Source organism: Macaca nemestrina, chromosome 2 (assembly GCF_043159975.1).
Source record: "Macaca nemestrina isolate mMacNem1 chromosome 2, mMacNem.hap1, whole genome shotgun sequence".
NCBI lineage: Eukaryota > Metazoa > Chordata > Mammalia > Primates > Cercopithecidae > Macaca > Macaca nemestrina.
The window spans coordinates 102,282,269-102,300,678 of record NC_092126.1 but is presented as its reverse complement, the minus strand read 5'-3'; the positions used below and the strand labels follow the sequence as shown (position 1 = coordinate 102,300,678).

The 18,410-nt window shown below is 38.8% G+C and overlaps 1 protein-coding gene across 4 annotated transcripts in view; it reads right to left on the bottom strand.

Annotated features, from left to right (window-relative positions):
* LOC105480219 (WD repeat domain 48) overlaps nt 1–18,410 on the bottom strand; it is a 46,825-nt gene that overhangs the window by 17,882 nt on the left and 10,533 nt on the right. For 2 of the 4 annotated variants that reach the window (XM_024792438.2, XM_071091463.1), the window contains exons 2-10: nt 16,007–16,147; nt 13,331–13,409; nt 12,596–12,678; nt 12,352–12,481; nt 12,157–12,270; nt 10,329–10,417; nt 9,453–9,554; nt 3,109–3,333; nt 860–934 (exon numbers count right to left, since the gene is read on the bottom strand). In XM_024792438.2, the coding sequence (XP_024648206.1) occupies nt 860–934; nt 3,109–3,333; nt 9,453–9,554; nt 10,329–10,417; nt 12,157–12,270; nt 12,352–12,481; nt 12,596–12,678; nt 13,331–13,409; nt 16,007–16,147 (1,038 nt within the window). The remainder of the gene's footprint in view (nt 1–859; nt 935–3,108; nt 3,334–9,452; nt 9,555–10,328; nt 10,418–12,156; nt 12,271–12,351; nt 12,482–12,595; nt 12,679–13,330; nt 13,410–16,006; nt 16,148–18,410) is intronic. The other 2 variants (XM_011738788.2, XM_071091464.1) reach the window with 1 other exon arrangement.

Here is an 18,410-nt window from a genome sequence, read left to right as displayed (position 1 = left end):
AAGTGGCAAGAAAAATAAAGTCAAAAAACAAACAAGAAAACCTCAACAACCACTACATCAACCGAAAAATATCTGATCACAATACAATTATCCATCATCGTTTAAAAAGAAACAAATATTAAGAAGGGAATATTGTCTTTGGGAGAGAAAACTATGCATGAAAGTAGGAGTACTCTTCCAGGTAAAATTATGTTGGTCATAAATTGGCATGATGAAATTAACACAAGATAAACAACATTTAAAAAATAAGTACACAGAAAGAACACTTGACCTGCATGTCAACAGGAATAAATGCAAACACTTTCTCTTTTGTAACCTACAGATAGTGTGGTAAGCAAGAAAACTTAAGTCTTTTAATTAAGATTTAAGAATTAACAGTGAGCTTTGGATGACTTCTGTTTATCCTCTATTTCTATCCCTGTTCTTCATGCTATGAGGAAAAAGAAAACTAATTTGAAAGCACAATTTTCTGCTTTCTCTTATGTTTAAACACATTTGAATCCTGGTGAGTTTCCCTGCCTTGTTGGTACTTGGGCTGCCTATCTTCAAATGTAGCTTCATGAGGTCAGAGGATGTACTAAGACTTACTGGTTTTATCAGGCAACTGTGTCTATTCTAAGGACATGGAACAAGTATCTTGGCTCTGGACAAAGAAGTCAGAATAGTCATTTTGATTATTATCTTAATTTTAGTATGATCTTTAGGATTCTACCTGCATTCACAGGGCTTTCAGGTTTTTGCCCCTGCCCAAAAGCATGCTAGAGTTAGGGCCACACTGAGCATTTGCAACCGGTGTCTACAGGTCTGTGATAACAAAATACATGTTTATAAACCTTTGCCAGGTTAATGGCTCACTTACCCATTTATTTACTGTAGACTTAGTTGTTGCAACCCAAATTGCAGGAGGAGGATCAGCTGATCTATCAAGCTCCATCTGAAAACAAAGCACAAAAATATTGTTTTGTGGAATGTCAACTCTTCTGAACTGCCAGGACTGGATACGTTATTAACTCCTTCATTCAACAACTGTATGTGACTATACCTGGACATGTGTGAAAAACTAAGGATAAACAGAAAAATGAGAGTCTTTTTCTTTGCTAAATAAATTCACAGCCCTATAAAAGTGTAATGGGTAATTTCTCACCTAAAACAGTGGCTAATAATTTTAAGTGTGGTCAATTTGAGGGACTTGAATAGATACAGTCAAAAGGATAAAGACTTTCCATAATTTTTTCTTTTTGTTACTCCAGTTTTTATGTTCTTTTTTTTAATAACAAGAAAATAAATTTCTTTTTACTTTGAAAATGTCTGAAGTAAAAAACATCCTAACAACATAGTAAAAGTGAAAATAACCCTTGCCTAAGGATGGGATGCCTGGGAATAGCTTACTGTCTATTCTTCTGTATGTAAAATACTGCACATATAAGAATATGTTTATGTGCATGTATATATTACACAAGTGGAATCACTCTACATTCATCCACTATTCTTCCCACATCAGGAAACTGCAGGTTTGCAGTGGTGGGGACAGGGCAGGACTCCTAGCTAGCAACAATCCTCCTCAGTTAAGATGATATTCCTCATAACATGTAATTATGTTTGTGCCAAATTCTTTCAGTCTTTTCCCCACAGCCAAGATCCCGGCAAGAGATCCAGGCAGCCGTAGAACTCATAATGCAGAATGTTTCTCCTCCAAGCTTGTCTCCCCATCAGCCTGCTGCCTGCACGCATGTTGTATATGTATGATTATTAATTCAGCTCTGACTCCTTGCTTCTCTAAAGGATTACTGGTTTGGTCCATTAGGATATGCCATCTATTTTAAAGAACTGTACTTGGCCAGTTTTGTCTGAGCTCTTAGACTGCAGACATCCTCCCAACCTTCACATTTGACCTTCATTCCTCTTTTCAGCCCTTCCTCCTATACAGCGGTCTGAGGTTTCAGATGTCACTTAGTTTCGCAGAGAATGAGTATCTGTAGTTCTGTTTCTCATTTTCCTTTTAGGTGATTTCTGAGAAAAGGGAGTAGTAGTATTTTTCTGCCTTCATTTTAAAATTTGGAAACTTCTGGCTGGGTGTCGTGGCTCACGCCTGTAATCCCAGCACTTTGGGAGGCCAAGGCGGGCAGATCATGAGGTCAGGAGATGGAGACCATCCTGGCTAATACGGTGAAACCCCGTCTCTACTAAAAAAATTAAAAAAAAAAAAAGACAAAAAAAAAATTAGCCGGGCGTGGTGGCGGGCGCCTGTAGTCCCAGCTACTCGGGAGGCTGAGGCAGGAGAATGGCCTCCCGGGAGGCAGAGCTTGCAGTGAGCCGAGACTGTGCCACTGCACTCCAGCCTGGGTGACAGAGCGAGGCTCCGTCTCAAAAAAAAAAAAAAAAATTTGGAAACTTCCTCACAGTTGTTTTAATGTGAAATTCTGTGACTATCGGTGAGGTTGAACATGTCGACTGGCCATTTTTCAGTCTAGGCTTCATTTTCAGCAGGTGTCCATATGGATGGCCTCCAAAGACTTTCTCAAGAACCCTTTGACCCACATGACAGATCCTGATGGTCAGGGCTGCTCTGAGGCAGTGGTGGTTTGGAGTATGAAGCAGCCTGCTCCCTCTTCTCTTTGAGGAGAGTACTCTTTCACTTCCTTACTCCTGAGACCATGGACACATTTCCTGACCTTCCTCTGCTTTGTCGTCTGCTCACAGATAACCTTAACTCCTCATATTTCTCCTCCTAAGGACTGCTCAGGAAAGCCAGGCAAGCTCAGGAGCAAGTATGAGACAATTTCACTACAATCCATCAGTGGGAGAGTCACACATCACTGATGCACCAAGAAGTCACACTTTCTTCTACAGGCGACTTACAAAACTGTTTAAAAAAAAAAAAAAAAGCAAAACACAAAACTGCCCCAGAGTATCTCATACCGACACTCTTCCATCCAGACAGATGGCTACTCTTCCTTGTCCTGTTAAGTTCTGCTCATAATGGAATATCTTTTTTACAAACCACCCCCCACCGGCAGTTGAGTCATGTTTTAATATAGCTTTTGCTCTATTTGACTAACACACGTAACAACCTTAATTATAAAACTAAAATATTAATATATGATATACCTTAAGAACTGGTGCTTTTTCTTCACAAATTAGCACCCGAATGTCAGGGTTTCTTAGGTCTGTACAATAAATCTTCCTGTCCCTTCCACCAGAATACACATGTGTGAAGGCATCATTGACTTGCAGCGCCCAAACACCTTCATCATGGACTCGGTATGTTGCTATACATCTCTGCTGGCCAAGGGACCAAAGGCGAATTGTCCCATCAGAACTGCCAGAAAGGCACTACAAACAAAGAAAGGTAAAGTTAGAACTTGCCACAAAGTTCCTGCTTTCTTGTGCTTTGCACCTGACTTCTCCTGAGTCCACACTGTCAAACACACAACTCTAATAACTGTATTTCTGCCTCGGATAAAGGCTTGACAACCATGCACCACAGACTAAAGTGACCTAATTCACTTAATTTGGGGAAAATTACTTATTTTTCCCAAATATGTAATTAGGGTAGTTTTGTTGATCAATTCACTAATCTGTAAGTAAAAGTTTCTTTTCTCCTCATCTCTTTTTCCTAAATAAATAGTTATGGTTGTTTTGTTGATCAATTCACTCATGTAAATATGCCACGTTGTTGGTGGTAATTTTACATTTAGTCTATAGTTGCCAATAGGGAAAATGGATGGAAGAGAAACTAGATGAATGATACCTATTAATTATGCTTAGAGATACTCCAGCAGGAGAAATCACTGAGCAAGAACTGCCTTTGTCCTCTCTTCCTGGCCACTTGTTGATTTCTGGTCAATCCTGTAGACAAGCCCTATTTGCATTATCTACTACTAAGAAACATAGAGTATGAAAGCAGTGGAAACAAAGGTAGTAGTCTGCACTAGGCCCATGGGTCTCAAAGTGTGGTTCCAGCAGCATCAGTGTCCCCTGGGAACTTGTTAAAATATAAATTATTGGGTCTCATTCAGAGCTAACAAGGCAGAAACTCTGTTGGAACCCAGCAATTGGTGCTTTAACAGGCTCTCCAAGCGATTCTGATGTTCACTATGTTTGACAAACACTGCACTAGGCCAGCAAGCTTTTTGAAGCCCTGGGTTACACCGCTGTCTCATGGCTCTGGATTCCTGATGAGGCCAGGTCTCTTGGATTCTACTGACAGGAGTCGGAAACAAAATCTTGTCTCAGGCTTACCATTCACTCTTTGTGCTGGACAACTTCCATATGAGGAGCCTCAGGTGAGTTAACATTGGCAATTCTGACAATTTCTGATGGCTCAAGAGAGTCAACTACATAGAAGCTGCTGGCACACAAATGAGGGCTGAGCACACTGTGAGTGCGGCGGAAAAAGACTGAATTAGACACCCTGCATCCACACTCAGCATGTTACTGTGGTGACTTGAAGAAGAGGATAAATACTTGATTTCCTCGGGAAAAAGAATGGCCCAGAGGAAAAAGCAATTGCTGCCACTGGAGTATGAAGTTAAGTAAGCAAAGAGCTTCAAAGAAGGAAAGACAGTTGTGGTCTTGGAGATTTGGAAGGTGCCCAAATACATGAGGCCTTCAGGAATAAAAATTCACTGGCCTGCCCCATGACTTTAAGGGCCCCTGAGAACTCCAAGCATGTTTAATTAAATGAACACATACTAGGAAACTACCCCACAAGATGCCAGGAGCATCAGTAGTTTAATAATGTATTCCAGCTAGTTTACAAGGGAACCAAGAAACTAACCAATAAAGAAACTGTCAGCAGTAAGGTTAAAGCAAATCTGCAACATGTGTGAGTGAGAAATGTGGCAATCGGATGGTGTAGGGGCCAAGGAGGGGCTCCCCATTCCAGGAAGAGGTGTTACTCTGAGGTGGCAAACTTTCAGTAAAGCTTTGATCCCTCAGATCCTAGACTATGCATCTACAGAGTAAGGTCTGACAACTTAAAGAGGATAAGGAAAGTAAGATATGATGGGTTAGAAATCCTCGTGGCCTGGGGCAACTTGTAACAGGAAAGGATAAGTCTCAACTAAGGGTGCACAGTTGGAAGCAGATAAGGAAACACAGTTGTATCAACGCTGATACAGAACGCAAAGTAATCTCTGATGGTAGGTAGTATTCTAAGACTACAGAAAAGCAGGCCCCCCAACAAAACAACCACTTTAATAAATATTGTGAAAATGGCCATACTGCCCAAGGTAATTTACAGATTCAATGCCATCCCCATTAAGCTAATAATGACTTTCTTCACAGAATTGGAAAAAACTGCTTTAAAGTTCATATGGAACCAAAAAAGACCCCACATTGCCAAGACAATCCTAAGCCAAAAGAACAAAGCTGGAGGCATCATGCTACCTGACTTCAAACTATACTACAAAGCTACAGTAACCAAAACAGCATGATTCTGGTACCAAAACAGAGATATAGACCAATGGAACAGAACAGAGCCCTCAGAAATAATACCACACATCTACAACCATCTGATCTTTGACAAACCTGACAAAAACAAGAAATGGGGAAAGGATTCCCTATTTAATAAATGGTGCTGGGAAAATTGGCTAGCCATAAGCAGAAAGCTGAAACTGGATCCCTTCCTTACACCTTATACAAAAATTAATTCAAGATGGATTAGAGACTTAAATGTTAGACCTAAAATCATAAAAACCCTAGAAGAAAATCTAGGTAATACCATTCAGGATGTAGGCATGGGCAAGGACTTCATATCTAAAACACCAAAAGCAACGGCAACAAAAGCCAAAATTGACAAATGGGATCTAATTAAACTAAAGAGCTTCTGCACAGCAAAAGAAACTATCATCAGAGTGAACAGGCAACCTACAGAATGGGAGAAAATTTTTGCAATCTACTTATCTGACAAAGGGCTAATATCCAGAACCTATAAAGAACTCAATCAAATTTACAAGAAAAAAACAAACAACCCCATCAAAAAGTGGGCAAAGGATATGAACAGACACTTCTCAAAAGAAGACATTCATACATCATCACTCGCCATCAGAGAAATGGAAATCAAAACACAATGAGATACCATCTCACACCAGTTAGAATGGCAATCATTAAAAAGTCAGGAAACAACAGGTGCTGGAGAGGATGTGGAGAAATAGGAACACTTTTACACTGTTGGTGGGACTGTAAACTAGTTCAACCATTGTGGAAAACAGTGTGGTGATTCCTCAAGGATCTAGAACTAGAAATACCATTCGACCCAGCCATCCCATTACTGGGTATATACCCAAAGGATTATAAGTCATGCTGCTATAAAGACACATGCACATGTATGTTTATTGCGGCACTATTCACGATAGCAAAGACTTGGAATCAACTCAAATGTCCATCAGTGACAGACTGGATTAAGAAAATGTGTCACATATACACCATGGAATACTATGCAGCCATAAAAAAGGATAAGTTCGTGTCCTTTGTAAGGACATGGAAGCAGCTGGAAACCATCATTCTCAGCAAACTATCGCAAGAACAGAAAACCAAATACCGCATGTTCTCACTCATAGGTGAGAACTGAACAATGAGATCATTTGGACACAGGAAGGGGATCATCACACACCGGGTCCTATTGTGGGGATGCGGGGAGTGGGGAGGGATAGCATTATGAGATATACCTAATGTAGATGACGAGTTGATGGGTGCAGCACACCACCATGGCACACGTATACATATGTAACAAACCTACACGTTGTGAACATGTACCCTAGAACTTAAATTAAAAAAAAAAAAAAAAAGTACAAAAATAGAAAAAAAAAAGTATTACGTTGGCCAACTTCTTCGCAGTGTTTGGTAGTATGATTAAAGAATGTCCTGTTTTATAGGAATTCTAGTGCCTGAGATCTTGTAGGAGTTGGAGGAGTCATCAAAACATTTCCACTGCCTCCATCCTTCCACTAGATAAACATAGATAAACATGAAGATGTTCATTATGAGGTAACTCCTGGGACAAGGACAGAATGTCCTTCAATGATTCTGCTAAATCAGATTTAGTGGAATAGAGTCTGTAGCCCTCCCTAATCAGGTGCTCTTTGTTTCTGTCAATGAAGATAGGAAGTACCAGTGTACTGAGGCCAAGTTGCTGCTGACCAACAGGAGTGTTCCTGGGATGGTCACTAACACACAATCTCAAGTGCCAGCAGAGATCAGCCAAGTAGACGAGGTAAGTTGAGGCAATAAGTGGCCTGATGCTCTGAGACCCTCAGACCCATAAGCTAGGATCAGCAGACTTGTATTACCAAAAGAACCCTGTGACATACAAGGACATGACTGACTCAAATCAAGATGGCAGGCTGTCCCCAGCTCCTCAAGCAATTAATTGCCTGAGTAAAAGGAATAAAAAGATAGGTGGCTCTGCCCAATAATGTTAGCACCAATCAAAGCAACTGCAATGCTGACCTCTTTACAGGCAGAACTCCCTTAGGGAGAACCTCAAATACATTTGGTAAATAAGAATCTTATTCTACAACAAAAGAATGAGGCAACAGGCAGATGTTCATGGGATTCATTGGCCTATAACATATATATATCTTACTGCCAGCTCCTGACTTAACAAAGTCACCAGATACCCTATATTATAAGCTCAGAGGACAATTTAGCAGGATGCAATATAAACTTTGGCCCAGTAACTGACAACCACCTCTTCCATATTACAAGAATTCAAGAATCTGTAAGTAGAAGTTTCTTTTTTCCGCACCTCATTTTTCCAAAGAAGTAATTATAGTTTTTTGTTGGTCAATTCATTAATCAGTAAGAGTTTCTTTTTTCCTCACCTCTTTTTCCCAAATAAGCAGTTATCACAGTTTGTTGATCAATTCACTAACATAAATATGCTAGGTTGTTGGTGGTAATTTTACATTTAGTCCATAGTTGCCAATAAGGAAAATGGATAGAAGAGAAACTAGATGAAGAATGATACCTATCAAGTATACACTCTTGAGACTAACAGGCAGTTTTTAAAGTAGAACCACAATATTGCCTCTGCTTACAATAAATGTAGCTGACTTCAGATGAAGTACATTTCTAACTGTACATGTGATACTTAAATCATCTTTTATAAAAGCACATTCATAATTGCATAGATAGGAAACAAGAGATGGAGTAGACAGGTAGAGCTTTAGAAGGTCTGCCAGGCCCATAGCCCCCTTCTGGAAACCATGGAGATGATATGATCCAGCCCAATCCTGGCAAAGCTAACTAAAGACACATGGGCAAGCATCTCAAGTGCAGCCTTGCAGCTACACTGCAAAACAGTGAGGAGCTGACTGCACTGGGCTTCTTACACTCACATGAAAATGACTTCACAAAGGAACTTGAGAGCTCTAGAAAATGCCCTGGCTTACAGTCAAGAAAATACTTACTATTAACACATGTATATACACACAAACACAGTCTCACCAACTATATATTATGATTCTCACTTTGCAGATAAGCAAATTAAGGACTAAAGTGAAATTTTATCCTCAAGGTCACACAGTACATCAAGATTCTTCACATTTCCAAAGACCTCCACAGGTATCTTTAATAAAATCTTTCTTTTCCTGGTTCTGAAAAATGATTTCCTTCCTTAGTTTCCAAACCTTCTGTTCACTTCTGGAGGCAACGGTTTCTCTGATTAATTTCTAAAGCAATTTCTGCCTTAACTTCTACAGGAAAAGAAACCGATGGTGTTTCTCACCTCATCATCTTTCTACTCGCCCTTTTCTAACCCTATTACAATCAATTCCAGTTATCTCTCACTTATCACTGCACTCTGGAAAAAAAAGGCTGAGGGATTCAAGGGTACATGGTAGATGTATGTCATACCTACAAGATGATGGCTTTTGTTTTTTATTATCTACATTGATGAAATAGTATTTTCCACTGCTACAGAACAGAATTGTGATTTATAATTCACAAATTATGTGGCCAACAGAGCTAATGTATAACATTACCAAAATGCTTTTCTTTGAAATGTTCACCCTGAGCATTATGTTAGAAAACTAAATTTATCAACTATATCTACATAGTCAACTGACAAAACGTGCCCCAAAGTCAGACCCACTGTGAGAAAATTTTCCACTTAACACATTGGCAAAAAGCATTTGATATCAAAGCTTCCTTTTGCTTTACACAGGTAACATTTTTAGTTATTTTAGCCTCTATGCACCATAAATGCATATACTCATTTGCATTAGAATTATTCTAAGGAAATTCTTTGTTTTGTTTTTAAAAGTGATGCAAATAGAATAGTTTTTAAATGTAGCTTATATATGCAATTTAGTATTTTAAAATTTTTTAATTAGACCACAATTTATAGTAAGTGTGGCTTTCAGTTCAAATCAACCTATGCAATAGTATACAAAGTGCGGAAATTTCTAACAAGGCTATTAGGTAAATACTCAAATGAAACTGCATACTTGCGTGCCATCTCTGTTTAATAGCAATGCCTTCACATTATCCGTGTGCCCTTTAAGCTTCATTAGTTTTGCACATGTTCTTGGATCCCATACCCTTAACACCTGTGAATTTTAATAGAATATTGCACAAACTAAATATATCAGTATCAAATTTAAATAACAGACAACTCTCATAAGGCAAATGATAACCATTAAATTCTGAGAAGGCAATACTGCTTCTGCCAATGGACACTGTCTAAGCCTCCCAATCTCAGGGAATTGGGTCTTTCAAACATCAAAAATGCACAGCCTCTTTATCTTGTCACTATACACACAACAGTTATAGTTTTACCTATTCAAATAAAACCTTTTGTTTAGCACCCACTAGGCAAAACCACTGTCTATATATTTAATAATTACACAGATTAAATTATTTTTGTTTCTTTATTTTCTAATGTTCAAAACACCCTTTAAGCTCCCCCTGATCCACGCACAGGGGCTCTCACGCCTGCAATCTCAGCACTCTGGAAGGCTGAGGCAGGTGAATTGCTTGCATTAAGGAATTGGAGACCAGCCTGGGCAACATGGCGAAACCCTGTCTCTATCAAAAATATACAAAAATTAGCCAGATGGGGCAAGGTGTGGCCTGATGAGAGTGATGGTGTGTGCCTGGGGTCCCAGCTACTCAGGAGGTTGAGGTGGAAGGATCGCTAAAGCCTCAGAAGTCCAGGATCATGATGCCACTGCACTTCAGCCTGGGTGACAGAGACCCAGTCTCTAAATAAATAAATATAAAGAAGCTAATCGTAAAATACCTGCTTAAATAACAGGAGACAAGGTATGTGAAAAATAATTTTAAAAAAAGAAAAAAGAAGAAGAAATAAGCTCCTCCTTTACCTTTTCAGTGGACCCTGATACAATGATTGTTCCCAGTTGATTCATGGCCAGGCTATAAATGGAATCTTTGTTTCCACTTAAAGAAGAAGCTATTGAGGATAAATGGAACTAAATGTTAACAAGATCATCAGCCATTTAGTAACCAGTCAGCAAAAACTTCAAGTTTAATTATTCAATTTAGAAAATTATCTTTATAAGTACTCTAAGTAAAAGAAATCTACCTATAATGGAGATAATTCTAAACAGTATTATTATCAAAATTTACATATTTTCTGGATTTGAATATACACAAATGCTCAATAAATATCTGATAAATTGCAGTGCCACTGAAAAGCTATCCACTTAAATGACATATGTTTAAAGCAAAAAATGTGCCATAAATACGAAAAAAAGTTCAATTTCAGTATTTTTCAAACACAAATCAAACCAAAAATACTGTTTCATACACAAAGACAAAAAACAAGGTAATACTTGATTCTAAAAAGAAAACAGTACAATGGAACTCTCATACATTACTTATGTGAAGTATGTGGTACAACCTTTCAGGAAGGAATTCAGACAATATATAGCAAAAATCATGTCATGTTCATGCTCTCAGTATCACTGAAGTGAAAAAAACTGCGTGTGAAACTGTCTATATAGTATGATCCCAATTTTACAAACAAACATATTAAAAAGTTGGAGTAAACGAGTTAATACATGTAGTGTTTAGAAAAATGTCTACTTGTAGCAAGTACTCTATACATGTTAGCCATTATTAGTGTTATTTTTATTATTATATATTAAAAAAAAAAGTGTGATATCCTCTCTAAACAACTCTAAGCAAGATGTATTTATAGTAGAATCTGTATCCACTAAGCCTGGGCCCTGACCTCGTGACAATCTGCTTCGTTTTTTTGCTTTGTTCCCGCCCATTAGTGTCTCTTTGAGGCAGGCCTTACAGCCAGACTTAAAATCTAATGATGTATCATGACAGCCCCCAACAGGGACCAGCTGATGAATCAGAGATAATGTACAGGTGAAAAATCAAGAACAAGGGAAACAGAATGTTGAGACCTTCACATATTTCCTGGGAAACAAGGCAAAACAACAATCAAGAGATTATAAATACCAGTCTCCCAACTTGCCCTTCTTGGCACATACTATGCTATATTAGTAAAAGTGTATTGGCTATGTCAATGTGAACACTCCACAGAGTCATTATAAAATGGATCTATAATGTAGGGATCCAGAGAGTGCAGGCCCATGTTTTCAATGTAGACTTTCCAGGTCAGGCCTCACCAAAAATGTGCTCCTAACAGTCCCTTCTGAAACTTGGCCTGGAGGACTCTAGTAGGTTGGGCCAAGCATGAAGCTCAATTTCAAATCTAGACTTGTATGAGCCTGACTTGGTAGTCTGAGATCTCTTAGCTGATGAAGCATCCATGCTGTGAACATCTCTGGATTGCCTCTAGAAGCACTCTACCCTTCTGGCTCTTCTGGAATTGGCTCGATTTCTCAGGGCTGCTCTAAAAGGCAGAAAATTGGATAAATTGGCACTGGAAAACTTTTCTTTCTTTCTCTTGGGTACTTTTCATATTGGCTATTAACTCAAAAGCTGTTAATATATAGTAACACTTTAAAAAGTCAGAAAACCGCCTACTTTGTCAGATAATCACCACCTCCTTCAATAATACCTGCTGAGTGTATGGATTTGGACCAGGGAATGCTGTGGGAGACACAAAGTAGTAAGACAGTCTTCTCTACCCTGCAGCGACTTACATTTTAGCTAGGGAGCTAAGGCATGCACACGTACAAAAAATAACCAGGTTATACCTGGAGAAGTTACCATTTTCAGACTGCAGTGAGGAACTAGCTCCTTGTTGTTGAATCATACTCTTGGGGGCTAGAACGCTGTAGGTAGAAGCACTCTCAAAATATGAACCACTGTCTTGATGCAAACCTATCAAAAATGTTTTATAAACCATTCTTTATTTATGTTAACTTGGATCACTTTCAAAGAAGTTTCTTTTAAACACCTTACTTGTGACAGTGTTATTTGAGGCAGTCAGTGCTGTTAGAGTATTCACATCCCAAAGGAATATTTGTCTGTCCAACCCAGCAGATGCTACTAGTTCTTTATCCTTGGCATATGCTAAGGCCTTTACGTAATCCTGTAATAGAACAGACATACTATGATCTTTCTGTAGATCAGTAATAAAATGAGCCACACAAAGTACTGAGATCCCAATATTACAGTAAAGACACTGAGAACTGTATTGTTTTACCTTATGTGTCCTTAATGTTGACATGCAAAATCCCTTATGTGCATTCCATACTTTTACTGTCGTGTCAGAAGAAGCAGATATCACTAGAAGCAGCAAAGAATTAACAAACTCCTTAGTAGTATGACTTACAACTTTGAAAACTTATCTTACAACAATGTAACATTATTTCAAACTAACCTGTTCTCTCTCTCACACACACAAACATACCTAAAAGCTCTTTCTAGAACCTACTGTATATCGCCTCAATTTTTTAAAATCTCAAGACACATGTTCAAAGAAAAAAATATATTTTTAAAACAAGCAGTGCAAACATTTTTAATCTTCCAGTTGAAGCCTCAACTAATGTGATTGAGAAAAATTCCTGTAGCTCAGACTGCAAAACCAAGGCATGGATCTCACCAAAACAAGAACAAAAGAGGTATTAATAAGGCTAAAAGAAGAATACATGAGTCTATATACAGTTCAAATCAAGGCAAAACTACCCTTTGGTGTTCAGAAGACAGAAGAGCAGTTACCTTGGGGCAAGGGGGAATAACTGAAAGGGTGGCAAAGGGTGGCACAAGGAGGCTTCTAGTAATATTCTGTTTCTTAATTTGGGTATTCACTTTCTAAAACTGTATTGAACTGCAATCTCAAACTGTGTGTACTTTTCTGTATGTATATTTCAATAAAAAAGCTTATATAAAAAATGAAAAATATATCAGAAGCCCAATAATAATCCGAAGAAATACTTACATGTTTTCCCATTACAACAGAGCACAATGTCGTTTACCCAATCCGTATGGTGTTCCATAGATGCTATATATGGATCTTGCTGAAATTAAAAGAAAAATCATAAGAGTTTACATGAGAGAATGAAATATATTACGAATGATAGATATGGTTAAATTCTTCAATTAATGTGACACATTGCTCTAGGCATTAAAACTAACACCTGAATTCTGAGTAGAATCTCACCAAATAGGTGATGCCTCCAGATAACAGATGTAAACAGTTTTGTTTCAGGATAGTTTTACTCTTACTGAAAGCTTAGGTTTCCAGGATAAATACTTCTTTTTTTTTTTTTTTTTTTTTTTTGCCTTGTGAAAGTGAAGGCAACAAGCTCTGGACTAAGCACTGTGTGTGACATAAAACCCTGTAAAAAGGGTTCACTAGAAAGGACAGGGCTTGCACGAATCTGTAGGCTGTGGGGATTTGAATGAGTGGTGGTGAAGGCTCAACAGCAGACAGCAGAGGCAGCAATGAGTCTGATGAGTGTGGTAAGGAGCCTGGTCTGAATGCAGAGGGAGATAAACACTTCTGCTTTCAGCTTCCTACTGTTGGGGTCACCTTCTGAATTAAATGTTTTCCTCATGGTACCTACAGTCCTTCAGAGACAAAATGAAATCCAATGGCTGAGAAAGGACAACCCATGTCACCATTTCAATTAGGTAATTCAAGATTCTACTTTTCTCACCTGGCTTAATAACCGGGAGAGGCCTTTTAAAGAACAGTATTCAGTTACATCCTACACCTAAAACAGGCAAGTTTGAGACACTTTATGGGCAAACAGAACAGCTCTGTACAAGTCTGTTTGACAAATAATGCTATTCAATCTTGTCATAAAAGGAAGACCAGAAAAAAGATGTTTGGGGCAGGACAGGCAGATTTCCAGATTCTTCAGGTTAGTTCTTGTGGGGGTTTTTCTTAATTTTGTTTGAAATACTGTGAATTCTCAGAAAGGAGACATTCCAATTCAAATACAAGTACCAAAAAGCATTTCAAAGCCAAACATAGTTTTCTTACTTTTCATGCTTTTGACATTTGGCCACCACTGCTTCCACTGGCTAAAGAATTCAAAGCCTGCTAGACTGAAGTTGTAGGTGCATAAAGTAGTGGTTCTTTTTCTGAACTGAGTATCAGATTTGTAAAACTTGCTAAAAAGACACAAACTTTTAAAAATACAAGGTCTAGCACTAGGGTTTTCAAGTTGGGTTGGGTGCTAATTCTCTGTTACTTACTAGCCACTTAACCATGGGTTTCTCTGAGCCCATTTTCCCATCTATGAAAATGGATCTGGCTGGGCGCAGTGGCTCACACCCGCAATCCCAGCACCTTGGGAGACAGAGGCAGGTGGATCACCTGAGTCTAGGAGTTCGAGACCAGCCTGACCAACATGGTGAAACCCTGTTTCTACTAAAATTATAAAAAGTAGCCAGACGTGGTAGCATGTGCCTGTAGTTTCAGCTACTCGGGAGGCTGAGGCAGGAAAATTGCTTGAACCCAGAAAGCAGAGGTTGCAGTGAGCCAAGATTGCGCCACTGCACTCCAGCCTGGGTGACAGACAAGACTCCGTCTCAAAAAAATAAATAAATAAAATGGATCCTAAAGATACCTTGAGGGACACTGAAAATTAAAATCACTTTGGATATGAAAATGCAAAGAGCGTCCGACACATACTTAGAAGATCAATAAACGCTCTTCTTTTCTTCCCTCTTTCTTTTTTTCTATGTCATTCACAATATAAGCGTTCTAACAAAATACTAAAAGGGCTCCTTCCCATTTGCCTGGGGATTTATCTTTATATATATTTAAATCCTGTTCCCTGCTTAAGAAAGGGAAACTTTTGAAGGGCAGCAAGTTGTCTTCATAGTTTTAACACCAATTTTATATTATCTTTATTTGGGACAAGGTCTGTTGCCTAAGCTGGAATGCAGTGGTGTGATTGTGGCTCACTGCAGCCTCAACCTCCCATACTCAATCAAGTGATCCTCCCACCTCAGCTTCCCGAGCAGCTGGAACTACAGGTGTGTGCCACCATGCCCAGCTAATTTTTAATTTTTTTTGGCAGAGATGGGGTATTGTCACATTGCCCAGGCTGGTCTCGAACTCCTGGACTCAAGGAATCCTTTCACCTCGGCCTCCCAAATTGTTGGGATTATAGTGAGCCACTGTGCCCAGCCTAACCTTATTTTATCTAATTAGGCCCTGTGGGGTTTGTGAGGACCCTAATTACTTTTAAATGAGGAAAATAAAATATTTTAAAGATTAATTATAAATGCAAAAGAATGTTCAATCTTTTTTTAGTAAGGTTACCAGGAGGTTTTTGGGGAACATATTTAAAGCAGAAAAATTAATTGTTGAAAGTAATCCCCCTACTAGCCAAATCACTTTGTTCCTTTGTGGCAAATAACTCTTAAGGCAAACTTAGTTTAGGGAGTCCTTGTCTTAGCTAAAACACTTCTGAAACTTTCCTAGGTATGGTTTTTCTCAGAGACTTACAGAATTCTGGTTGCGATGTATTTATAGAGTGTACCTAATAACTCAGTAATCAGAGAGATTAAATCTGAAACTGTGAAAGAGGTGTCGTATTACACAGTGAAAGCCATTTGCACAAAATTTGCTGGGTACAGATTTTAATCCCTGCATTACCTTGTGCTGATTGACACTCCATATTCTTATGATAGAGTCTCGACCGGCTGTGAAAAGTCTATTTAGTGCTGGATCCAGCTGCAGGGCATTGACTCCATTTCGGTTGTACTTCTCTACTTCATCTCGAATAACATAGGAAACCTGACAAATACGTCAACATATGCTTTTTATAAAGTTAGAAGCCATACAGTAATAAAATATAGTCTTCTAGTGGCCAATCTGAAACAGAAAATCCCATGTTTTGCAATATGTACTTTTTCAATCCAATACAAATTTAATTTTAATTTTACTCCTTAAAGACTAAAGGGCTGAAGAGAAGGATGCTATCAATGATAGCCTAGTCCAAGATCAGTAAGTTGCTACACTACTACAACTGCTTCCTAACTGGACTCCTTTCCCACTCTTTAACGCATTTTTCACAAAGCAGCTAGAGTAATTATTTAAAAATGTATCTTAACTCTGCTCAAAAGCCTCCAGTTGCTGACTACTAGACTCATGATTGGGTGTAAATCCTTAACATGGTCTCAAGTGCCCTGTTTGTCTTTCTGGCCACTCATCTGTGCTCCAGGTTCTGGTGCACATTGTGCCGCCAGACCATCACACATGCCGGTCCTCTCTGTTTGGAAGCTCTTCCTCCCACCTGTCTGGCTAACTCTCGTTGCAGCCTTTAGGTTTCCATTTAAACAATACTTCCTTTAGAGGGCCTTCCCCGAATTGCCAAGCAAAAGGAGGTTTTGAGCTCCTATGGCATACTAATAACCTTTTTCTTCAGGGCATTTTTCCCTACTTTATTATTGTTGGTGACCTCTGCCTGTTCCTTGTGAAAACAGAGGATCAACTGAAAACAATTACCCCTAAGAAAAAGTCAATAAGCTGGCTGGCAGCCAGAAGTAAAACTGTCTAATGTAATGAAATCACCAGTTAAAAATTAACTTAAGATGGATTAAAGACTTAAAACGTTAAGACTTAAAATCATAAAAACCCTAGAAGAAAACCTAGGCAATACCATTCACGACACAGGCACGGGCAAGGACTTCATCACTAAAACACCAAAGTCAATTACAATAAAAGCCCAAATTGACAAACGGGATCTAATTAAACTAAAGAGCTTTTGCACAGCAAAATAAACTACCATCAGAGTGAATAGGCAACCTACAGAATGGGAGAAAATTTTTGCAATCTGCCCATCTGACAAAGGGCTGATATCCAGAATCTACAAAGAACTTAAACAAATGTACAAGAAAAAAAAAAAAAAAAAACCATCAAAAAGTGGGCAAAGGATATGAACAGACACTTCTCAAAAGAAGACATTTATGCAGCCAACAGACACATGAAAAAATACTCATCATCACTGGTCATCAGAGAAATGCAAATCAAAACCACAATAAGATACCATCTTATGCCAGTTAGAGTGGCAATCATTAAAAAGTCAGGAAACAACAGATGCTGGAGAGGATGTGGAGAAATAGGAATGCTTTTACACTGTTGGTGGGAGTGTAAAGTAGTTCAACCGTTGTGGAAGACAGTGTGGCGATTCCTCAAGGATCTAGAACCAGAAATACCATTTGACTCAGCGATCCCATTACTGGGTATATACCCAAAAGATTATAAATCATTCTACTATAAAGACACATGCGCATGTATGTTTATTGCAGCACTATTCACAATAGCAAAGACTTGGAACCAACCCAAATGTCCATCAATGACAGACTGAATTAAGAAAATTCCACCATGGAATACTATGCAGCCATAAAAAAGGATGAGTTCATGTCCTTTGCAGGGACATGGATGAAGCTGGAAACCATCATTCTCAGCAAACTATCACAAGGACAGAAAACCAAACACCATATCTTCTCACTCCTAAGTGGGAGTTGAACAATGAGAACACACGGACACAGGGCAGGGAACATCACACACTGGGGCATGTCGGGGTGTGGGAAGGGTTGGGGGAGGGATAGCATTAGGAGACATGCCTAATGTAAATGACGAGTTGATAGGTGTAACAAACCAACATGGCACATGTATATCTATGTAACAAACCTGCATGTTGTGCACATGTACCCTAGAACTTAAAGTATAATAATAAAAAAATTATCTAAAGTAACTATAGTGATTCCTTTAGGAACAATTATATCCTTTCTCCACATCTTAAACCAAAAATGAACTTTTCTATGAATTAAAGACTGAAATTTAATAACCATAAAAATGATTTCTGTATTTATTTTTTGAGAGAATCTCGCTCTGTCACCCAGGCTGGAGTGCAGTGGCCCGATCTTAGCTTACTACATCCTTTACCTCCCAGGTTCAAGCAATGCCTCAGCCTCCTGAGTAGCTGGGATTACAGGCATGCGCCACCGTGCCCAGCTGATTTTTACATTTTTAGTAGAGATAGTGGTTTCACCAT